Source organism: Apteryx mantelli, chromosome 3 (genome assembly GCF_036417845.1).
Source record: "Apteryx mantelli isolate bAptMan1 chromosome 3, bAptMan1.hap1, whole genome shotgun sequence".
Lineage (NCBI taxonomy): Eukaryota > Metazoa > Chordata > Aves > Apterygiformes > Apterygidae > Apteryx > Apteryx mantelli.
This window is the reverse complement of record NC_089980.1, coordinates 104,949,178-104,972,060: the sequence shown is the minus strand read 5'-3', so window position 1 is coordinate 104,972,060 and position 22,883 is coordinate 104,949,178. Positions and strand designations below refer to the sequence as shown.

At 40.3% G+C, this 22,883-nt stretch overlaps 1 protein-coding gene across 4 annotated transcripts in view; it reads right to left on the bottom strand.

Moving 5' to 3' along the window:
• The window catches only part of SLC17A5 (solute carrier family 17 member 5), a 30,860-nt gene extending 8,376 nt beyond the window's left edge, over positions 1 to 22,484 (bottom strand). For 3 of the 4 annotated variants that reach the window (XR_010883805.1, XM_067294105.1, XM_067294106.1), the window contains exons 1-9: positions 22,217 to 22,484; positions 17,336 to 17,532; positions 15,678 to 15,911; positions 15,122 to 15,209; positions 11,564 to 11,650; positions 10,292 to 10,410; positions 9,379 to 9,537; positions 7,104 to 7,236; positions 3,141 to 3,288 (exon numbers count right to left, since the gene is read on the bottom strand). Coding sequence is in view for 3 of the 4 variants with exons in the window: in XM_067294105.1 (XP_067150206.1) it covers positions 3,141 to 3,288; positions 7,104 to 7,236; positions 9,379 to 9,537; positions 10,292 to 10,410; positions 11,564 to 11,650; positions 15,122 to 15,209; positions 15,678 to 15,911; positions 17,336 to 17,532; positions 22,217 to 22,277 (1,226 nt within the window). In the remaining variant the exon portion in view is untranslated. The remainder of the gene's footprint in view (positions 1 to 3,140; positions 3,289 to 7,103; positions 7,237 to 9,378; positions 9,538 to 10,291; positions 10,411 to 11,563; positions 11,651 to 15,121; positions 15,210 to 15,677; positions 15,912 to 17,335; positions 17,533 to 22,216) is intronic. The other variant, XM_067294108.1, reaches the window with a different exon arrangement.
• Positions 22,485 to 22,883: the final 399 nt, after the last annotated feature.

Sequence of the window (22,883 nt, the reverse complement as noted above, 5' to 3'; positions counted from 1 at the left end):
ACGAACTCTGTGATAGAGCAGTGGAAAGACTGAATTCCCAAGAGCAATGTTCAGCTACCTTAAATCACAGAATCACAGAATCGCTGAGGTTGGAAGGGACCTCTGGAGATCATCTAGTCCAACCACCCTGCTCAAGCAGGGTCACCTAGAGCACAGTGCACAGGATTGCATCCAGGCGTGTTTTGAATATCTCCAGAGAAGGAGACTCCACAACCTCTCTGGGCAACCTGTTCCAGTGCTCTGTCACCCTCACAGTGAAAAAGTTTTTCCTCATGTTCAGATGGAAGCGTCTGTGTTTCAGTTTGTGCCCGTTGCCTCGCGTCCTGTCGCTCGGCACCACTGAAAAGAGTCTGGTCCCATCCTCTCGACACCCTCCCTTCAGATACTTGTACACGTTGATAAGATCTCCTCTCAGCCTTCTCTTCTCCAAGCTAAACAGGCCCAGCTCTCTCAGCCTTTCCTCATAAGAGAGATGCTCCAGTCCCCTCATCATCTTTGTAGCCCTTCGCTGGACTTGCTCCAGTAGTGCCACATCCCTCTTGTACTGGGGAGCCCAGAACTGGACGCAGTACTCCAGATGGGGCCTCACCAGGGCTGAGTAGAGGGGGAGAATCACCTCCCTTGACCTGCTGGCAACACTCTTCCTGATGCACCCCAGGAGACCATTGGCCTTCTTGGCCACAAGGGCACGTTGCTGCCTCATGCTTAACTTGGTGTCCACCAGCACTTCCAGGTCCTTCTCCGCAGAGCTGCTTTCCAGCAGGTCAACCCCCAACCTGTACTGGTGCATGGGGTTATTCCTCCGCAGGTGCAGGACCCTGCACTTCCCTTTGTTGAACTTCAGGAGGTTCCTCTCTGCCCACCTCTCCAGCCTGTCCAAGTCTCTTTGAATGGCAGCACAGCCCTCTGGCGTATCAGCCACTCCTCCCAGTTTTGTATCATCAGCAAACTTGCTGAGGGTGCACTCTGTGCCTTCATCCAGGTCATTGATGAAGAAGTTGAACAAGACTGGACCCAGTACTGACCCCTGGGGGACACCGCTAGCTACAGGCCTCCAACTAGACTCTGTGCCACTGATCACAACTCTCTGAGCTCTGCCATTCAGCCAGTTCTCAATCCACCTCACTGTCCACTCATCTAACCCACACTTCCTGAGCTAAATGCAAGACTTCCTCTCTCCTGTAATGCCTTGCCTCAGCTGTTACACGTGCTTCAATTTCTATAGCTATGAGGTAGAGAGCTTAGAACACTAGTCTTCTCTATACAACACTAAATCATTTCTAGAGCAGGATCCATCCTGTGCAGTTAGTGAAGAAAAGGCCCTATGCAGGGAAATATTATGACAATAGCATAAATATTTTGTAATGCATAAGAAAAGGCAGACAATTCAAAATTGTGCAGCCATCCAAATTCTGCCACTGAATAACTTACAGTAGTAATGTCTTTTGACATTAATGCTTATGCTTGTATTTTTAAAAAAGAGACATAAAACAAATAATTCTTCACCAGTGTTTCACATTCTTTCATATTCATTCATAGTACAAGCTGTTTACAGCTGGAAAGTGATTTTCTTTCTTCAGTTCTTGTAGCAGACCGTCAGACATGTTCTCTCTCCCCTCAACCTCTAAGTCTCCTCTTAGCCAGAACCCAGGAGCCATCCTTTTTTCTTTTACAGTACTTACATATCCTGCCTTAGTTTCCCTGACTATCCTTCCCTGGTTCTATTCAACTCCTCTTCCCTTCAAAATCTCCTTCCACTCATCCTTTGAAGGATTCTTTCAAATCCCACTCCAGCTTTCTGAGTGGTTTTGCTGCTTTTTTTCTTCCCTCTTGCTTGTTACATAATCTCATCTGCAAAGACTAATTCAATTGCCACTATTTCATACCTGTCTCCTATCAAACTCAATATCGTCCTGTTTCTTCAGCCTCTCCTCCCAGATGTCTATCCATCACCTCAGAGAAATCCTAATTCCTGATTCCAAACATGCCCCTCCTTTATATCCTTTTTCAATCATTGTTTCCATCCTTCCGAAGGCCAAAGCCTGGGTACCATCTTCTGTTTGGACCTAAGGTCTCCCATAAATTGTCCAAATCCTAAGGATTTTTTCTAGCTAACATCCCACAGATATAGGTTTTTCTCTCCACTCACAGTTAAATGCCTGTTGTCTTACTTATCAGTACAGAAACTTTTTTTTTTTTGGCCATTAAAAAGTTGTATTACCCTGCTTACATCTGGTTAAGTACTACTGCAAATAGGTAGATTAACCACACAAAGTGCTTGGCTTTAACCAGGGCACTGTGGACTTTCAAAAAGAATACATGTGGACTTTCAAAAGAATACATATATATCCCTGTTTTTTGGGAAACACACAACTCCCCCAGGCTCTGAATTTGAAACACATTAGAGAAACAATCAAAATTGAAGACTAACTTCCATTTTGAAAAGTTAGTTATTTAAGAGTAATTGTATGTACAGGAGTCTCCATCCATTGATAACAGGTCACCTACCAATAGCAAAATTTTGGCACCAGTGTATAGAAGATGCTTTCCAAATACAAGTAACTTGCCTGAATTGCAAAAAATATGATTATGCTCATGCTAAGACTTGACAGTTCTAATGGAAAAGCTTAAAAAGGTGAAACACCTAAGTGTACCGCACTGTTCCATAAACACTTCTATTAAGATTATTAGTCAAATAGGACAAAAACTAGTAAATACAATTCCAGGAATTATGTTATTTACTACTGCAGGATCAAAAACTATGTTATACTAAACAGTTGTTCATATCATATCCTCTGCCAACTTTGCACTTTTTGCAAATACAGTGCTGATAACTGTAAACCCTCCAACATCAATTCCTACAGTCTCATTTGGAGACATACAAGTGACAGAAACCAGGGTCTGAGAAGAAAACAGCAACAATTTTGATTTGAAGTTGAAGCAGTGACAAAGTGTTTATATATGTTCCTAGAAACCCTAAAAGAATCCATATTGAAGATCAAACTCTAAAGAGTCAGTATTGCTTTCATTCCAAGTCTCTACAGCTCCGTGGTTCCACATATAAGGCTCCTGGGCACGCCAGCAATAAAGGTGGTCAAAAGTGTATCACAAACACTAATAAAAGCTCCAGCAATACTTACGATGGCGCTATGTCCAGATGGTTGATGCTGTAACCAGACGTACAAAATCCTCCTAGTGTTGTTGATATGGTCACGAATGCAACAGCCAGCGCATAGTTACAGCCTATGAATCCAGCTGCTACTAAGAACACCGCAGGTCCAATCATCCCTTTAAAACAAAATCTCAGAATCAAGGGACTCTTAATAGCTGGAGAGACATTAACAGGCTCTAAGCTGTGTATGCATTTTCTATACAACTTCCACTGCCACCTCGTGTACAAAATCCAGCACTGTGCTATGCACATTAGAGTGAGCCTGGGGGGAGATGGCTTGCAACCATGTTGCTGCCTCCAGAGGGAGCCAGGCTGGGCACGTTGGCCAGACTAGAAAAATCCCACTCTAGCTGCAAAGGACAAGCTTGAACTGAATAAAAGATCACCAGAATTCAACTGATACTGAAAGTGACTTCAAAAGCTAATTTAATGTTATTAAAAACCAAACCAACAAAACCCCCAACAAGTAACAGAAGCTGTGCTGACACCGGTAGGTGAACAATCTACTGTGAATAAATTACCCTTGCTTAACTCCAGTTTTTAGGAGATAGTTTTATAGTTTTCCTGCTAACAGCTCCTAGAATTAGCTTTATTTCTTGTTTAAAATCTGAATATCTCATTCAGCTATACTGCAGCCTGCAGTATAGTGTAGAAAACCCAAGCTAACCTTGGAGACGCCACTTCAGGTACTGGGAACAACTTAGCAGCCCTCGGGAGCTATTGCATGCTGCTTCTTGTCTGAAGTTAACTTGTGGTGCCCATTTCCCATACCAGAACTGGCCAGGTACATACACTCATCGTGATCTCTGAAAACAGCTCCAAGTACATGTTTCTTATTGATGAAGCCAACCTAAAAGCTTCCTGTGTTTCATTATGCCACAGCATGCTGCCCCAAGCTGTATGGATCTGGCTGTGAGGCCCTGCAGTAAACAGGATCACCAAAATGGTGTTGGCTTCAAAAAACGCCTGTGAGTTTGTTATATTGCTTTACAGCAAGCAATCGAATCGGCAGGTAGTGAGCTGCACACAGGCGTGGGAACACATGAAGCAGGCTGCGCTCTGCGTGGACCCCGTGATCTCACCTTTAATTCCAATTCACTAATTGCCAATTTAACTGCTGATTCAGCATCACCCAGATCCCGCCCCGCAGTACTGTTGCCTAATGTCTCTCCCTTGCTTTTTAGTTAATTTTTTTTAATCAGCAATCAACTTCACCTTCCTAAATAGACCTTTCATACCTGTTCTCAGCACAGCCCACCCTGATTTCAGATCACCTCTCCTGCCAGTTAATCAAGACAGTTTTGGATTCATTTGGCCTGCCTATCCCGGTAGTGATTGAAAATTTTACCAGTTTATTCCCGTTCAATTATTCAAGTCTTAAATAAGCAAAACACTGAAACACTGGGCTGGGGACAGATTCGTGCCCAAAAATATGCCCTCTCAGCCCAAGAAAGCCATTCACAATGTATCATTCTTTTAGGCAATTATCACCATTTTAATGGCGATTTTACCTGTTTCAGTAGTTTGCTTACAAGAATGTCAAAACCTTCACTTCAGTCAAAATACAGTCTATGTTCTTTTATGCAGTAAGTCTACATATTAAGGTTTCTACTTCTAGAAACTTTTTTTTTTAAAGCTTTTTAAAAAGAGAAATACCGCATTTATGTTGCTCTTTTTCTGCTTACCCTCATGAGATAACTAAAAACCTTCAGAGACTGCAGGCTATATTCTTAAGTACTGTAGTGAATGCCATCACTGTCTTGCCCACTTGAATATACATAACTTAAGTAAATCTTTAATTCTTCTTTCCTTCTGTTAGTCTTCAACTCTAATTTTGTCAAGTACCTGTTACAATTGATCTTTCTTCTGAAGACTGAACCAGAGAAAGCATTGAATATTCCACCTCTCTGTGTACTGTTCATAATTCTCCGAGTTAAGTGAAACACATGGCATTTACGAACTAGTAGCAAAAATGGCAGTGTCTAACGTAAGTAGCCAGTTTGTCACAATAACAAACATTCAACACAGGAGAAGAGAGAATTTAGGGACAACACATGCAAATATTCTATGGACACTGAATAAGACAAAAGCCGTCCTCATCTGTAATCCAGTGACCACTTCAATTCAAGGGGCAGTTTGCAACACTTCTGTCTTCTTTCTTTGGCTCCACCAGACATTACCTAAACCTTACAAGACTAAGAAACAAGATCTTTGGAATAAATACGGACCAAAACAAAAAACTGAGTTCTACAGACAGACAGAAGCTAGGGTGAAATTTCTCTGAGACAGATTTGAATATATCTTTACAGATACCTTAAAAGAAATAATTTGATTAGAATACATCTACAAGCTCCATTTCAGGCAGTGATCTAAAAGTCTTCAATAGCTTATTATTTCTTAATGCCCTTTCCAAGGAATATTGGCAAGGTGAAAATTCTGGAATACACCAGGACACACAAATGTGCAAAGATGCTGCCATACTTAGCTGGATAGTGTATGCTCTGCTACTATATTGTTATTTACTATAATGCCACGATGCATAGGCTACTGCAACACTGAAATTAAACTTTATGATATTTAGACTCTATTTTTAGAAAATTCACCAAGATGAATTCTCTCTTGCCTTCTTAGCAACTGATGATCCCAAGAGCAGCAGTGTAACACTTATACAACACTCCTCAGCAGGAAACAAAATGAGAAGCATCATATTCTCCATTTCCAGGAGGGCAAATTGCAATGAAGAGTTATAAATTGAACGTGCTCAAGGCCAGCAGTCCAAAGCCTGTATGTCCAAACCTCTATTCAACTAGGACACCTCGTCATTCTTAGAAGATACAGCCACAGCTTTAGCAATCCTTTTTAACGTGATACTCACCCTGACCGAGATTAACCCCCCCCCAAACCCTAACTTAAACTATATAAGCATTTCTAGATTTCTAACTTTGAGTTTTATTACTGTGTCCCCGCTCATGCCTCTTAGAGTCACTTAGAGTTCTGTCAAAAATTCTTGGTTCCACTTTAATTCATTAACTAATTGCTTTTATTCTCAAGTGTGCAGGCCTGTGCAAAAAATAAAATAGGAAACATAAGTTTCCTGGGCACAGGTGATGGCTGACTGAAATCATCTCAGGATTATGCCTCGGGAAAAAAGCAAAACAAAACAAAACCAGAAGAAACCCCAAGAATGGCCTATAGCATGGTACTCATATCATGCAAAAGGGCACTGGACTCCAAACAGGGATTTTACTGACTTTCAAGGAAATCCAAACACATTTACAGATTCTACCCTTTGATTCAAGTACTGTTAAAGCAAGCTAGGGAACTGCTGCTTTAGTCGCATGTTTTACTTGAGAAACGGAGTTACTACAAATAGGTGTTCTTTACTTAATATAGGACAGTGCAGTTAGATAGTTTTTCCTCAGCATTTTGGCACACATAGAAAGGGTTCTGCTTGTTGTTAAGCTAAGCTACAACATTTAGGGTTTTTTTAAGTTGTTAATATGGTACTCTACTGGTCAGGGAAACAGAAAAGTCAGAAACAAAACAAAAACCAAACTGAAGGCCTTTAAAAACTTCTTGGCCTGACGGCTGGTTAGAGGAGAGGAAAAAGCACCAACACTACACATTGAAATACAGAGTATTTTCAGCTAAGGCAGCCAGACAAGTACCAGCCAGGCTTAAGACACTTGGGTTCAGAGGAATACTAGAAGATAGTATGATGCCAGACGTCCGGCCCAGCAAGCAGATGCACACATTTTAGTTCCACTTCCACAGCCCAGCACAATTAACACTACTGAAGAGCAGCTGCTCTTGAGCCATGCGCAGCCCTGCTGAGTTTCACAGTGCAATGTCACACTACCCTCCCAATGTCTTAATTTTTCGCAGACTGACCCTATGGTATGTTCCAAATCAAGAAGATACTTGCACCTACCTATTAGAGTAAAACATTTGCGAACACAAACAGTAGACAAGTTCTGTTTTTCCCGTAAGTAATCAGCAATTTGTCCAGACAGAATTATACATAACCAGCAGCCAAAATAAGGTAGGGCAGATAAAAAACCATTCTGTCAATGAGGCAAAAAAGATAGTTAAAACACTGAACCAACAATTCAATGTGCTGCAAAATCATTTGTGCTGGAGCATTAAGACAGACTGAACCAGAGATGTCACGACCATCCACATAACTATTGTTGGTTTTATTATAAGAGAAACCTGGGCCTAGAAAAGGCAAAGCAGTCTAAAGTTACTGATGTGTAAACTCTTCATTGCATGACTTAATCCTTGACCACCAGTGCAGCAAATCTGAAAAATTCACAGGTATAAATCAGCAACCTTGTTTTGGAAAAAGAAAAATATACATGAAGATACTTCATGTCCATTAACCTGATCATATGGGATTCCAGAAACAGCCATTTCAAATACAGCAGGGTATCAAGTGAATTACTAACGTAAGTGAAAGCTGTTCCTACTACCTAAAATTGAAAGCTATATGGAGTCTCAGGGGCCTGTACTATTATGACTCTTCAAGATTATGTTATCCCACATCTATGCTGAAATACCTGATGCTGGCTATAATCAGAGACAACACAGAAGTTAAGGACTTTCATCAGATCCAGTCTGTATAGCATATGATCCCAAAATAAAGCTATTATTCATGACCTGCCATTATGTATATTGAAGTCACCTGCTAACTCCCATTACTTTAAGACAGGAGTCACTAAACAGCTATTACTTATTCTGCATTGTTTTTCTGATATGGGAAACAAGAAGTTCTTGCTGCCTTCTTCAGCCTTTCCACATGATTATGGCTAATTATAATTTGCCAAAACTTTGGTTAAAAAGGTATCTGGATGGATATTGGATGGAATTGGATTGAAAGGTTTTAACATTTATATACTATTATAAAATGTAGATTTGCCAAGGAAGAAGAGAAAGCTTCCCTATGACATTTAATTTGTAATGAGAGCACAAAATCACACCCGAGAATCCCCTCTATCAGTAAAGACGCTGCCTGTTGGGTTTCAATGCTCAACTTTAAAAAGAAGTAAAATTTTGAAAAATAGAAGACAGTCACAGTAACAAAAATCTTCTTTTGAAGCATTGTTCAAAGATGCAGCAGCAGTTTTAATTGTTCCCTTTATTATAGGATGGAAACTGTTAGACTATACAATTGTTACAGCAAAACATTTTAAAACACTAATGCAATTCCCAAATAAATATGTGGCAACAAAGCTAGTCCAACACTCTTATGCAAGTGTTTTTCTTTTTTTTAAGTGCCACAACAGTCAGTACTTTGAAGTCACTCCAAAAAGAAGAAATATAACCCAGAGACATAAGAAACCACTCCACAGCAGAACCTGTTGGCATTTAATGCAACAGTGTTTTATAGAACAAATGCATTTAGGGCTGTGGTAGCAAATGCCTTTATAGACATTTACTCAGGTAAATTTAATCCCCTCAGGAGGCATAGTAAGGAACCTAAACAACAACTTCTTTCAGCTATTTCTTTTCCAGACATTTTGTAGCATGTCCCACTCTTCTGGCACCCCGATTCCCCACCTTTTCCTCCCAAGATTGCTGGCATCACCTCTTTCTTGCAAGGTGCGCTTCAACAGTTTACTCTAAACCAAACTCATGTGTTACACTGGAAGGAGACTATGCTAAACATCTTGAAATCTCTATGTGAACAGCTTTTGACTTAATCTATACCAGCTCCTCCAGGTAAACTATGCTATCACTGGAACTTTCTCATTAAAAAAAAGCAGCAGCACAGTCAAGTAATCGCTATAAATAAGAATGTTCCCCCCTTATATTTTTTCCTGATAGGCAAGTTCGGCTTTTAAAATTCTCCTGGAAAAAAATTTTTCTGGACTTTAGAAGGTCTGTAGTTTAGTTTAGTCCTATTCTCCAGAGGAAAATATTTTTTTAGTTATTGTTTTAGATTATAGCAGTTAAAAAAAGTATCATGCATGTTCAACCAGAAGAATGAACTGGAAAGCTAGTGTTAAAGCTGATAAAGTTGATACAAATATCAAATAGATCCTGAAGCCCTGTAGAAATTACAATACAGACAACATTTGAGATATATCCCTTTAAGTTGTGGGTATTTACTTTACTATTTCCCAGCTACATATTTGCATTCCAAGGTTCTTAAATAAGTTCCTTAAATAAGTTCCTCCATTCTAAACAGCTCTTATTTTTCTCACCTCTTGTGCATCAAACCGCAGGATCTCCTTCATGTACGTGGGCAAGAGTGTGAGAAGAGTATAGAAAGTCCAGTTATAAGAAAAGTGTGCAACAACAATAGCCCAGAGTGGCAGGGACTCCAGTATCTGTCTCCAGGGAATGGATTTCTGTGTTGAAAGCTAGCACATGGGAGGCAGAGAGAAGAAGAAGGGACAGAACCATCAGCAGATAAAAATGAACATTTAACTACAGGTGTTTTGACCCTATCCAAATGAACAGTGATTATTCATTCTGAAGGGTACAAAATGAGTCCATGTTAACAGATGAAGTCATCAGCAATGAAGTAATTGCTGTGGTCAGTTTTCACTGAAAGTATCTTAAGGTACGTTACTGCTCTGTTTACTATTGCAAAGTAAACCAATTACTAGTATGATTTGTAATCAGTTTTAAAAGCATGCCTTCCCTTGTTGAGATTTGTTACCTCCTGTTTATACTACCAATAATTAAATATTAAAGTCACTCCTCGTGTTCATTGAGCTGAATCATTGAATCTCATATATTAGCTTTGATCTCTCAACCAACTTCACAGGTTGGAAATGCATATCTGCAATCATAGGAATAAACCCTTATGCATGTTTTAGGAATTGTCTCATGAGTGTTTCCAAACTGCTTTCTCTGCTAACAGCAATCTCTCTCCCTTTTTACTCTAGACAATAGATACATGTGAAAAAAGGCGTAAAATGTTGTTTTACAAAGTTTAAAGATATAATACAGGTCTGTTCTTTTAGTTTAAAGATTAAATTTTAGTTTAACCCTTTAGATTAAGGATGTTTTTCTAGCAGTATGCTAGAAAAAAAGTTAACTGAGCATTATGCTGACTCCAATATTTACAGTTTACATTCTTACTTAAATGACTATACCAAAATGCTATACCTGATCTTTTAGGGAAGAAAGTATATGTTCTCTTTCAGTATGCGAAATGCTCCTGTGAGTTTCCGGTGTATCACTAACCAACCACATCCAGAAGAAGAACCATAATACCCCAAGTGCACCTATTATTGGGAAAAGACGGGTGAAGAAGGAGAAATAAAAATAAAAGCAATTATATCGACTGAGTAACACTCCCAGATGATTTAATGAGAGAAATAATGTTCATTAAAGCTATATTAGAGCATTTGGAAAAAAAAGAATCTTCATAAAAACAGTAGTTCTGAGAAGCAGCTTAAGTACATACATTTAGAGGTAATAAACAATAAAGCAGACTAAGTAGGAAGTTGTTTTTTTTGTGGCTTTTTTGTTTGTTTGTTGTTTTTAGAAATGTCTCACACAGCAAAAAAGTTGCATACACGCACATATTGTATTTTTATCAGTCACATGAAACAGCCACAGAGGATATGTCTCTCAGAGAGGAAATAAAAACTCACATTAAATTTAATTATAAAAAAATATTGAGAACATACACACAAAATAGTGCTACATAAAGCTTAACTGATATACCAGTCTTCCTTTTCCTTTTTTAAACTAAACCCCAGAACTGTTGTTAGTAAGTTACCTTTTTCAATAATCAGTCCAAGTCAATTGTACTTTTATATAATACTACAACTCATTTTGTTTCCTCTAATTCTGTTTTGAGCCTTTTTATTTCTCCAAAAATTAGAAGTGGCTTTGTTGAGGAAAATGTAATCCTTTTTATTCTGATTTTTTCCTTCCCATCCAGAACATGAAACAGCTCAGACATGTACCTAGACCTATTAAAAGCTGCACTTAGATCTCTGACATTCTATTAGAAAATGTTTTTGGTTTGAGCCTCTTATGGAACGGCATTATAGCAGCAGTAACTTTTCAGATATTCTTTCATTTTTACTAGAATTTTGTTCCTAGGATTAAAGTTATTAACTCAATTTCACACTTCAAATGAGAAATTACAGTCTGTTATTTCCCAATGGTGGGAGAGCTGAGAACTGTTGATTCGTACCAGCTTTTGTTCAACTGAGAGACAGCTTTGTTCATTGGAAGCATAGTTTACATAGCCACCCTCTGGAATCTTCTTAGCTTTAAATAACTGTAATTTCCCAGGAGAAAAATTAGCACCCTGACATGTCAAACTTGTCTTTAAATATTATTTCAAGTTTCATGTAAGAGGTACTAATACAACATACCATCTGAAAAGTGCATAGACTGTATTCTTATTAAGAAAATGCTTACCAAATATGTAAAACACGTAAATCCAATTCATGTAGTAGCAAATTAAACCAGACAGTGGCAGAGACACAACAGTTCCCAGCTGTGCACCTACCAGAAGAAAGGGAAAAAAGTAAAAAAACCCACCACCACCAACAAAAACTATTTATCCCTTAAACTAAGTGGCATGTCACAGTTATTTTATTTTTGTGTAAGAAATCATGCAGAAAGTACTTTTCACCACCAGTAGACGGCCTCCATTTAATCTTAAAGAAACACAGGCACAAAAAGCTGCGTTGGCAACTCCACAAAAATGGACTCAAAGCCCTAAACTAAGTTACACACAATTAGAAAATTACAAGCAAAAAAGCAACGAGAGTGGGCAAAGAACGTACATAAGTTCTTGGTACATTAGTAATCTCCAATAAAGTGGTGGCCCTAAATATGAAATGGAATGAGAAACATATATTCAAAACAACACTACTTAGCAAACTGACATTGTTAGAAAACAAGATGGAGCTGATCACAGTACACTTAAGGACTTTTTTTTTTTTGATAAATATTTCCTCACTTGATATCTTCACCTTTCATTGCTCATAACCTTTACAAGCTCCACGGGAGCTGCACAAGAGCCAGAGGACACCCAAGTAATCAACCGCTTCTAAACGCGCTGTCACTTAACACAGAGTAGGATCAGGTGAGGAGGATAGGAAAGATCAGCAAATTCCAGTTCAGATGCAAGTCACAAGCTGGAAAGAGCTATTCCTGAGTTTATAATCCAAGATACATTTTGAACAGGATGGTTGTTGAGGTTTCCTTCCCCTAATCTAAACTAGAAACCCATCCATATTATTTAGGTACTTAGGAACTCTCGATTGGTGTTAATTAAAGAGTAGACCTCATCTCTTAATGTTATTTATATGATCACTTTTCCAAACCTAATCTCAACTTAGAAAACAGTCAATTATCTTGATATGCTGACTGTCTAGGGTTTAGATGCCATCTTCATGAAAACAACCATTTTTCTTTTGGGAAGAAAGCCTCAATCACAAACAACGAAACCACATACTTCATATAAAATACAAGTCAAAACAACAACTACAGGCAACTTGGATCACATGTTCTCAAAAAAAAGTGATTAAATAAGCCATGGATCACATGACTGCCAACTAAGAAAATGGGGGAAAAAGAAATACTTGGCTAAATTTACACGAGTTGGCTTATCCATCCACATCTGCGAACAACTGGCAATTGGGGGCCCCAGCCTCTTCTTGCTTGTACACTAGCATATGGCTTCACCAGATACAAAGACACAACGCGCACTACTGCTAAAAGCAGTAGGTGCCAGTCCCAACCCTGCTCTCTGCTTAACTTGGGCTGGCTTTCACATGCAAGCTTTTAAGAAGACTTAACTCACTAATATGGCAGAAAAGAGAAAACGAAAAAAAGAAAAAAAACCCACCAAACCTTCCTGCTGCATTAGGTGGGTTAAAGTGGCTCATGGAAGGGTGTGATGAGTGCTGCAATAGCCAAAGGCAGGCATGTGATGTGTGGCTAGGAGAGAGGTGTGCAAGGAGAAGAGAGGAAGAAAGGATTACAACCTCCTTCCTTTCAGCACAAGTGAGCTATTAGACTGGCTTAGCTGCTTGTGAAACCATAGCCTTAGTTTACATGGTATAGCCCATTTTCTTGCTGAAACCCAGTTCTAAGAAGAACCATTAATTCCTTTGTAACAGAATTAACACTAAAAAGAATGAGTAAAACAAGCAATTACTTCATTAAATGAAGGCAAAATTTGTCCTCTTTAAAGAAGTAATATCAATTTTGACTAGTGAATTTAGAAATCTACATTTTTAACCTGTCCCATAAATAAAAGCAGCTCTTGCAGCAGTGCCTGCGACCTTGGACATTTTCCTCCTTGATTCCTCTAAAGGCAGGGTTTTTTTAAAACTCTCCTGAGATTCTGCCCCATCTTTTTTCTTCCTGTAGAAAGGCTGAGAGAGCTGGGCCTGTTTAGCCTGGAGAACAGAAAACTGAGGGGGGATCTTATCAGTGCATGCAAGTATCTGAAGGGAGGGTGTCAAGAGGATGGAGCCAGACTCTCTTCAGTGGTGCCCAGCGACAGGACAAGAGGCAACAGGCACAAACTGAAACACAGACAGTTCCATCTGGACATGAGGAAAAACTTCTCCACTGTGAGGGTGACAGAGCACTGGAACAGGTTGCCCAGAGAGGTTGTGGAGTCTCCTTCTCTGGAGATATCAAAACCCGCCTGGACACAATCCTGTGCAACATGCTCTAGGTGACCCTTGCTTGAGCAGGGGGGTTGGTCTTAGACAATCTCCAGAGGTCCCTTCCAACCTCAACCATTCTGTGATTCCTACTATTGAATTCCCTTTATCTTTTATTAAGCAGCTTCATAGTAACCTTTTACATCACTTTAAACCCCAGAGGAATGAAGGTTTATGGAAAAACTGAAGTAACACTGCATTTTGGTGCATGGACACAGCACTATGAAAAATCTCTAAATTTTCAGTAAGATAATGATTTCTAGAACTTAACCTGGGAGAAGGAAAGAGAACAGCAAACAATATTGCAAATAATTGTGTTAAATAATGTTACTAAGAGGACAGTGTTTAGGAAATAACCTTAAAACAGCTTTAACAGTACAAGATACGAAATGATGTCAACCCCCCCCCCCCCATTTTTCATGTTTAAGAATTATTTTTGTAATTTAATACTTTTTCTTTAAAGAATATTAAATCAGAAACTTTTTTCAATATGTAGCAAAGCTTAGATCTACTTAAATGAAAACAAAAACACTGCAATTCTCTTCAAATTTTCACAACTTAAGTGTTTAAGAAAAAAAACAACTGCATACACAGAATCAAGGGAGAAATTCTAAATCTTTAGACAAAATTAAGCTTTATAAACATCACTATTATATGCATTGAGAACGTAACTTTTCTTTCTCAGCTAAGGACTGGAAAAAAGGAAGGCGGTTACTGCCTTTTTTAATACAAGAATACATCTTAAGTTACTTACTAAATTCTAATAGCTTATTGTTCAGGAACTCCTTCACAGTTGACTATGTACAGTTAAAGCTTACTTTTTTCTTATATACAAAGTTAGCAAACTTAGTACTTTTTCAAGCATCTATAATACCACTTTTTAATCAAAATACTACTTGAAAAAAGTCACAAGAACATAAAAATTAACATTTAGCAATATTAACAGTTACCAATTTCCTAGCTTAATAAAAAAGTAAAAAGAACCAGAGTACTTTCACAGAACCATGTAATTGTTAGGTTAATGTATACCCTGTGTCTCTCTCAGTTAGCAAAACGTACCAAATTTAGTCTGAAGTTTATACTTAGATGCAGATCAATAACTTTTATCAGGGTTACCAAAACCATGAAAAATGAAGACTACAAATGCAAAACCAAGATTTAATTCCATGTTATGCTTTCCAGTTTAAATCCTGATTAAAATTGGTAATATAAATCGCTTTGATTTAAGTCAATCCTCCCTGTTACTGCAGTAAAAATGTATAATCCTGTTATCAGCATGGGAATTTCTCACCTGCGTATGAAATACTAAGGAGCTTGCTGCGTTCCAGTGGAGGAGCCCAACACGACCACATTGAATGCATAGCAGGAAAGGTAACACCCTGGAAAGCAAAAATCCATTCCGTTGAAATGTGACAATTTTAGAACTCCCTTCAAGTTCCCACATTTCAAAGCACATTTCATTAAAAACAGTAGTGCAATCTGTTAAGTTTCTTTAGTAAGAGGTAATTGATGAAAAGTGCTCACAGTCTGAGGGTAATTAGTCTAAATTAGTTTCTCTCCTGCTTTTGATATTGTTTTGAGCTCCTAATTTCTGATGAATGAGAGAGAATAACTGTAGTTGCGTTTTATAGGTGTTCTTGCAAATAAATCTATTTTCTTATTCAGAAAGCTTAGACCAAAAATAGGGTAAGCTTTTTAACTATTCAAAAAAAGTTAAATTTAGCTACTCAGAATGAAACAATCCACACACTTCAAAAAGCATAATGACTCCCACAAAGCCCAGTCACTCCAATTTATTAATAAATTATTCAGATACATTTTCAGGTTATAAAGAGAAAAAGGATTACCTCTCCCAGTCCTTCCAAGGCTCTGACAGCTATGAGATAGCCAACTCCCAGATTTGCTGCTAAGGGAGTAAGCAAGGTGAATACAGAGGTACCAAAGATGCCAAACCCCAGCAACAGCTTCCCTCCAATTTTGCTTGCAAGATATCCACCCGGAATCTGAGTAATGATATAGCCATAGAAAAAAGAACCAAGGATCCATCCCTGAGTATCAGCATCCCAAGAATATTTTTTCCCCTAAAAAGAGAAAACAAAACCCGAGTTGCAGTAAGCTCAAAATAGCAGTTTCTCTGGCCATATTAAATATGACTTAGATCCGTCATTTAGTCCTTTACGGCTAAATTACGGATCTTTCATGGGGTCCTCCCTAGTGTCTTCCTTTACATGCATCTATACTGCAGTCAACGTTGTGTTGAAAGCTAATTGAAATAGTTTACAGTCTGTACAGACATATGTAGCCTAAGTATGAAAAGCATAAGAGTATTAAATAAATGCTTGGGCAGTTATTCCTTGCTGAGTTCCAGGCAACCTGGATGCAGGTACTGATGGCTGGGATGTGCCTACACGAGTGTGAATCCCACACCTGTATCACAGTGTAAACATTCTATGTAACATTAAAGAAAGGAGACAGAATGGCTCTCTAGAAAATGGCTTTCCCTATAGGAAACTTATTGGAGAGAAAAATCAAGCAGAGAGATGGAGACGCTTGAATTTGATAAAAAGAGAGCAGCCAAGGACAGGAATCACAAGGATAGGTCAAAGAAGAGGACAAGCATGACGAGGGAAGATGAGTTTAGCAGACAAAGTAATAAAAGCAAAGATGACAGAGATACGAAGTCTGAAGCTTTATGGGAAATGAGCAAGAGGACAGCAACTGTTTCCCAAGAAATTCATTTTGAAGGATGGGATCACTTCCAAAAGTATTATTTATGAGCATCTAAATGAGCAGCATACATTTTACATAAGTGATGAGATAATCTTCTTCCCAGTTTACAATTATAGTTTAATCATGATAAATAATAAATGACCTCTAAACAAGCAAAGTAAAGGCAGGAAGAGGGGGAGAGGCTTCAGTAATAAGAATTCAGTTATAAGGCGAAAAGCATTGTTTCACATTCAACATAGTCCTGCTCAGTTAGGGAATGGGATTTTAAGGATTATTGGAAGGGAAATCAAGAGACAAAGGGTATATGACAAGAACCATGATATGGGAAAGGGACCAAAGAACTGAGAAGAAAAATATTACACATTAGGTAAGGTGTAATGTAATTTCATGCCATCAAGACTGTATGAAAAAGATAGGCAAATACGGGCACTGATGCAAGCTCTGACGCAGATGTAACAGTAACAGTCAATCACAGGCATAGAAAACAGTGAGTCATATTAGACTTATAAGGTCAGATTAGCCAATTTGTAAAGGATAGTACGGAGAGGATGTACGTAAAACAATCTGACCGTGAGCACAGCACTTCTAAATCAGCTAATCATTTAAAGCTATCGTTTTCAGAATATCTCTAATAGCCTTTTCAGAACGTGCACTGGTTCTATCTAGTACGGAGCAAGCAGTTCGCTTGCTACCTAAACATGAGTCATCAATCACTGAGTTGTATTAAAAACAACTTTAAAAGTCACATTTCAGAAGAATATAAATGAAACTTTACCGATGTATTGCGAGGAACATTGATAGTAGAGGAATGTTCTGGACACACATTGGAAGTTGTATTCTTTGTTAAACTTGTGTTAGGTTCTACCATATCCACTAGAGCAACACTGAGGTTCACTCGTAAGGCATACAGAAGGAAGAATCCAAAAAAGGCCAGCAGTGCTAAACTGTAGCGAGCTGAGCAGCATGCAGGCACTGAAATGAGAGTAAATAAAAAGTTAGATTCTGTTAAAACAAAAAAAAAGAAGAATGAGTGACAGTTTTAACTACTAATCTCAGATATTTATGGGTAAGGAAAAATAAGCAAGAAAAGTTAATTGCTCTACTCTTAATGAAGGTATTCAATAGGGGTAATAGAGCTTGAGGGTGGTAAACACCTGCCTGTTTTTCTACTGACGTTCAAAACACAAAAGTAATTTTGATTTAGACTAGCAGAAGCTATGTGCCTAAGCATAAGGGCTGCAGTGGAAACGTGATGCATGGTTTGTAGAAATGGATTTAGAAACACGGTTTCCAAAGTCTTCTTGAAAAGGCAATGATAATTATTCAAAATGGAACTTCTTGCTAAGAAAATGAGACTAGTGGGAAGCCTGTTGTATACTTGAAAGTGGTTCAAGATAGACAGATTCTTAAAGCAGGGCTAAGGAACAGCTGGTGAGATTCCATGCTGTTTTCTAGGCCATTTTTCCCCCTAAAAGTTTGCTTATAAACCAGGCTGTATTTTCTAACAGTTGCCAAACAGAAAACCATCAAACTGTCAGAAAGGCGAATGCCAAACCCTGCTGTGGCACTGTAAACAGTTATCAGTTTCCCAGTTGCCCATTCTGTCCCTCTTCTGCAATCGCCATACAATAATAAAGCTGTCAAAGGAAAACAGGCCTTAGATTCAGCACAAAGTCTGTGTTTCAGCATTAAGCCAACTCCGTCAGCTGTTTAAACCCAGATACCAGGGTCCGTCCTGTAATACACACAGTTATGGATTCCCTTCTCCCACTCCGCACTAGCAAACAGCAAGCAACACTTGACAGAGCTCGTTCATCAGTGCCAGATCACGCTTGATTGTCATTCAGATCAGTCAAATTGTACTCTGGACAGCACATCGCCAGTGGCAGTATGGAGGCTTTTTCCCAACTCTTCATGAACTAGGAAGGTATTGCTCATGTTCTCAGGAAAGGAAAGGAAAGGTGATGTTTGGTTTACAAAACAAAAAAGGAAAGAGATCTAAATGGTATATAGAGCTAATCTTGCCTCCTCTGCTCTCCAGGACACTTTAAAGTTCAAATACAGCTTTTACATATGATGAGGGTTGACTTATGTCATTTGTGTCACTAACCACAAACTCCTAACAACGCGATCCTTCCCCTGTCATGCTAAGGGGTAATAACACTGGCCTGGCTACCAAAGCTGAAGAGTCGTCCTTGTAGCTGAAGAGCAGCTCTGCAACTTACCTGCACAGGACCTGTATATCCATGCCAAGAGGGTCTTCGCCTGTCCACATGATGACTTTCATGGGAGCAGCTATGCTACTGATTGAAGTTAGAGTCACCTCTAACACTGAAGCTTTACAACTAACAACATAGTCCATTTGGAAATTAGCATAAGTTTAAAAGCAAGTAGCCAATCCTCTCTGTATTTTGGTAAATCCTTGTGCCCAAAGATTCAAAACTATAACACAGTATAAGAACACTTGAAATAATAATTACGTGCCTAGCACAAGACAGCAGAGAATGCTAGAGGTAGAAGACCTGACTGGATAACCAATCTGAAACTTTCCTATTGCATAAATATACAAACAAAACAAGTCTTACAGATTCAAGAGAGATTGTTATAGACTTATGGAAAGATTAATTATTTGGTATGGCAAGAATCAGGTTTGAATATTTATTTGTATATTTTAAAAAACAAAGATATTTTCCCGCTAAAGCACACACCCACAAAAGTATGGTTGCTAAATCCTAACAAGGTACAATCAACTACAGGAGAGAAGAGTAGCGTAGGATCCGAGCACAACTAAAAAACCCTCATGATGGTATACATTCAAAGCAATACCTGAAGAAATAAAGATAACAGAGAAACTCCAGACGTACTTCCTCAAAGACAATCATTATAATAGTAAGTGATTCTTAAGGATGCATCATACTAACGCCGCAGACATAGTAGGGTTTGCCAATTTGTGCAGAGCGTCTCATATGGGAAACTAGATTTAAAAAAAATCCAGAGAGAGAGGCAAGGGAAATAGATCATTACTTCCCTAAAAAAATCTGAATAGATACCTAAAGTTACTGAACAGAAATGTCAAAAGAGTTGAGAAACCACTATGAAGAATCTGCTGAAGTTACAAATAGATAAAAAGTGGAGTTTCCACTCATAAGGAAACTATGGTGCTAATGGAAAATTTTATAACCTAGAGATCTGAAACTCTGGCAGGACTGGGGATCAACATCTGAAAATACTACATCAGTACACAGCAACCACATCTTTCTCTGGATATGCAGCATTTAAATGATGGATAGAACAAGTAGTTCTATGAACAGCAGGACTGACTGAAGCCTGATCAGCTGCTGCTGTATGTCTCTTGCCTGGATTTTCTGATCTGCAGTAAGAGGCAAAAAGCTTTTCCTGTGAACAGGGTGTCTAAAGAATCTCCCCCTTCCCATGAATTTTCTAGAAACAGGAATGACCTTATGCTATCTCTTCTTTCTCAGTGGGGGCACCAGGAGAGCCTTTCTGCAAGACTTTTTTTCAGGAAGGTTGTAGAACTTCGCAAAGGGATAGAGAAGGGGTAGAGAAATCTTCTCTATCCCTGATCAACTTAAGATAAAGTTTATTATGGCTGCACACATTGTTAAAAGGAAACAAAAAGGTTGTATTTGCTATGTTTCTTTAGTAAATGAGTAATAAGAGAAGCTACTGTGCAAATACACTAACCATGCCTTCCAGACCTGTGATAATTATAAGTCTTGTCTGCAGCATGTGGAAAAGGCACATCTGATTTTTAAATGAAATCAAGGACAGCAGCCAAGGTTTTATTGGTTACTTTAAAAACAATAGACGCCAAGAGCAGGAAGTTCTTCCTGCACAAAAACTAGTCAAACTGCTTCACTGCCCTTTATTGTTGTTTAAAAAGCAATTTGTCCTAAACAGAAAACGTATAGTCAGTTAATTTATAACAGTGAATATAACTGCAGGTAAAGCTACTTAACCTTTCTACTGCTGTAGCTGTATTTGCTGGGGTTAAACAGGCAATAATAACACAAGGCTGAATATCATGCTATTTCCACTTCCTTGGAAATGCAGATGAACTGAAATGTCCATTATTCTTCCTCTGGAAACTCTTATTGGTATACATCTTGTCTGGAGAGCAAGCTCCACTAAAAAGATACGTAAGAACTTACGATCACAAATGCCAGATTTTTTTCAATTGTAAACAGCCTGGCATAAAAATCAGACTAACATATAGATCTGCATGTCTGAAATAAATGGCTGCTAAATTATTGCTTTCTTGTCTTTTCACTAAGTGCATTTGCAAATGCTGGAGAATATTAGATCAGGTTAGCAAAACAGGAGAAGATTCAAGAAGATTCCAGATGCATTTCAGTTGCCTACCTTTTAGGGAGATGAGATGGCAGAACACACTGACAAAGCGACAGACATTTTTGCCCTAAAGGCAGCTAACCATGATATTCAAACCCTTACCTTGATCAGTAGTCTTGGGTTCTACATCTATAGTTAATGCTGATTTCGGGAGCATGTTTTACAACACTGTGGCTATAATTGAACAAGATCTCTACTTTCAATAAAAAGAATTAGGTCTGCACTGAGAGTCACAATGCGGTTAAAGGAAGTTACTCTTCTATTGTATCTTGTGGGCGAGATGAACTACTTCCACTAGAACATGACGCATTGTGCAAACTTAAGAAACTCTTGCTTTAATAACCGACTTGAACTCAGATTCCTCTCTAGGAACAACAGCCTCTGTGGCTGCAGTTATACATTTCCTAAGTACATAAGAGTATTTGTGTGGCATACTGAAAAACTTAAAACCTTATTTCTATAGTTTGTCTGTGCCGAGAAACCAAACAGCACAGACAACACCCTAAACATGCGAGATCTGCTGTTAAGCCCTGTTGTTAAGACCCCGTTACAGGTGTCTTTTCCTATAATTACCTGTGTACTTTCTTCCACTATTCTTCTCTGTATGTCTACAGCAAGCAAATAGCCTTACTCAGATTCTCTCTTAATATGAAACTCTACTATAACCTTAGTGGAACCCTAGGAGTTGCTAATAGCTAGGCCAATGTTTAAGTTGGAACTACCCACTTTGCTTCGTTAAAAAAAAGACATATATTCACACACAAGTTAAACAGTGTGAGTGCACTTCTGTTCTCCATAGCCAGTGTTTAAGACAGAACCCCGATCCTTGTGAAGGCACACGGACATGGTTAGCTCGGCACTCACTTGCATATCGTTGTGTTTGGAAGCAAACACAGCTAGCCGCGGCAGACCGAGGGCCAAGCCTGCACCCCCGGTACACAGTCCCATCCACCTGGGGAGCCCCCGAGGGCCTTGGGATGGACAGCAGCGCCCGTCCAGGTCACGCGGAACTGGTAACTGCAGCCCGCGCAGGGACGCAGGTTTATTGCTCCCGCGGCGGGCAGAGCGGCGCGGCGCGGCGCGGCCGCTCCGCCGGGGCCGGGCTGCCGCAGCCGCGAGCCCGGGGCCCTCAACGGGGACCCGCCGGGCCCGCGGGCCGCGCAGCTCCATGGCAACGCGACGCCGCCGCGCGCCGCGCCGCCCGGGCCCGCCCCCCACGGCGCCGCCGCGCTCCCCGGCCCCGGCCACAGCCCCACCGGGCACCTCCCCGCCCCGCGCCTCTCACCCGTGCCCGGCTGCGACTCCTTCAGCAGCGGGGTGCGGTCCGCTCCTTCCTCGGGCTCCATCTCGCTGCCCGCCGGGCCCCGCAGGACACCCAGGGCTAGGCCGCCCGCCGCCACCGCTGAGAGGACGGGTCACGGCCCGCAGCCCGCCCACCCCTGCCCCACCAGCGCCGGGCAGCAACAGCTGCAGCCACGGGCGGTCATGTGACCGCCGCAGGCAGGCGGGCGGGCGAGCGGGCGGAAGCGGTCTCAGCCGCAGCGCGGCACCGCTCCCGGCCTGCCCTCAGTTGCCATCTTTGGTGAGGGCAGGAGCCTCCTCAGCCTTCCTGCCTGGAATGCGACGCGGCCGCTCCCTCCCGCATGGGGCCGGGCCGGGCCGCAACGGCCGCTCCCTCCCGCGTGGGGGCGGCGCGGGCCGCAACGGCCGCTCCCTCCCTCGTGGGGCCGGGCCGGGCTGCAACGGCCGCTCCCTCCCGCGGAAGGGGGCGCGCTGACTGACTGACTGACGGACTGTGGGTGTCGCTGTACAGCCTGTCTCAGCTGTTTTGGGAAAGTTCCTCTTATTTAGGACAAATATTATTAGGCAAATCACGCCTTCCCACTCTGGGGCTGCGTGCTGCTTCTGTGGTAGCTGTTGGTAAATGTTTGGCTATGTATTTCTTTTAAATT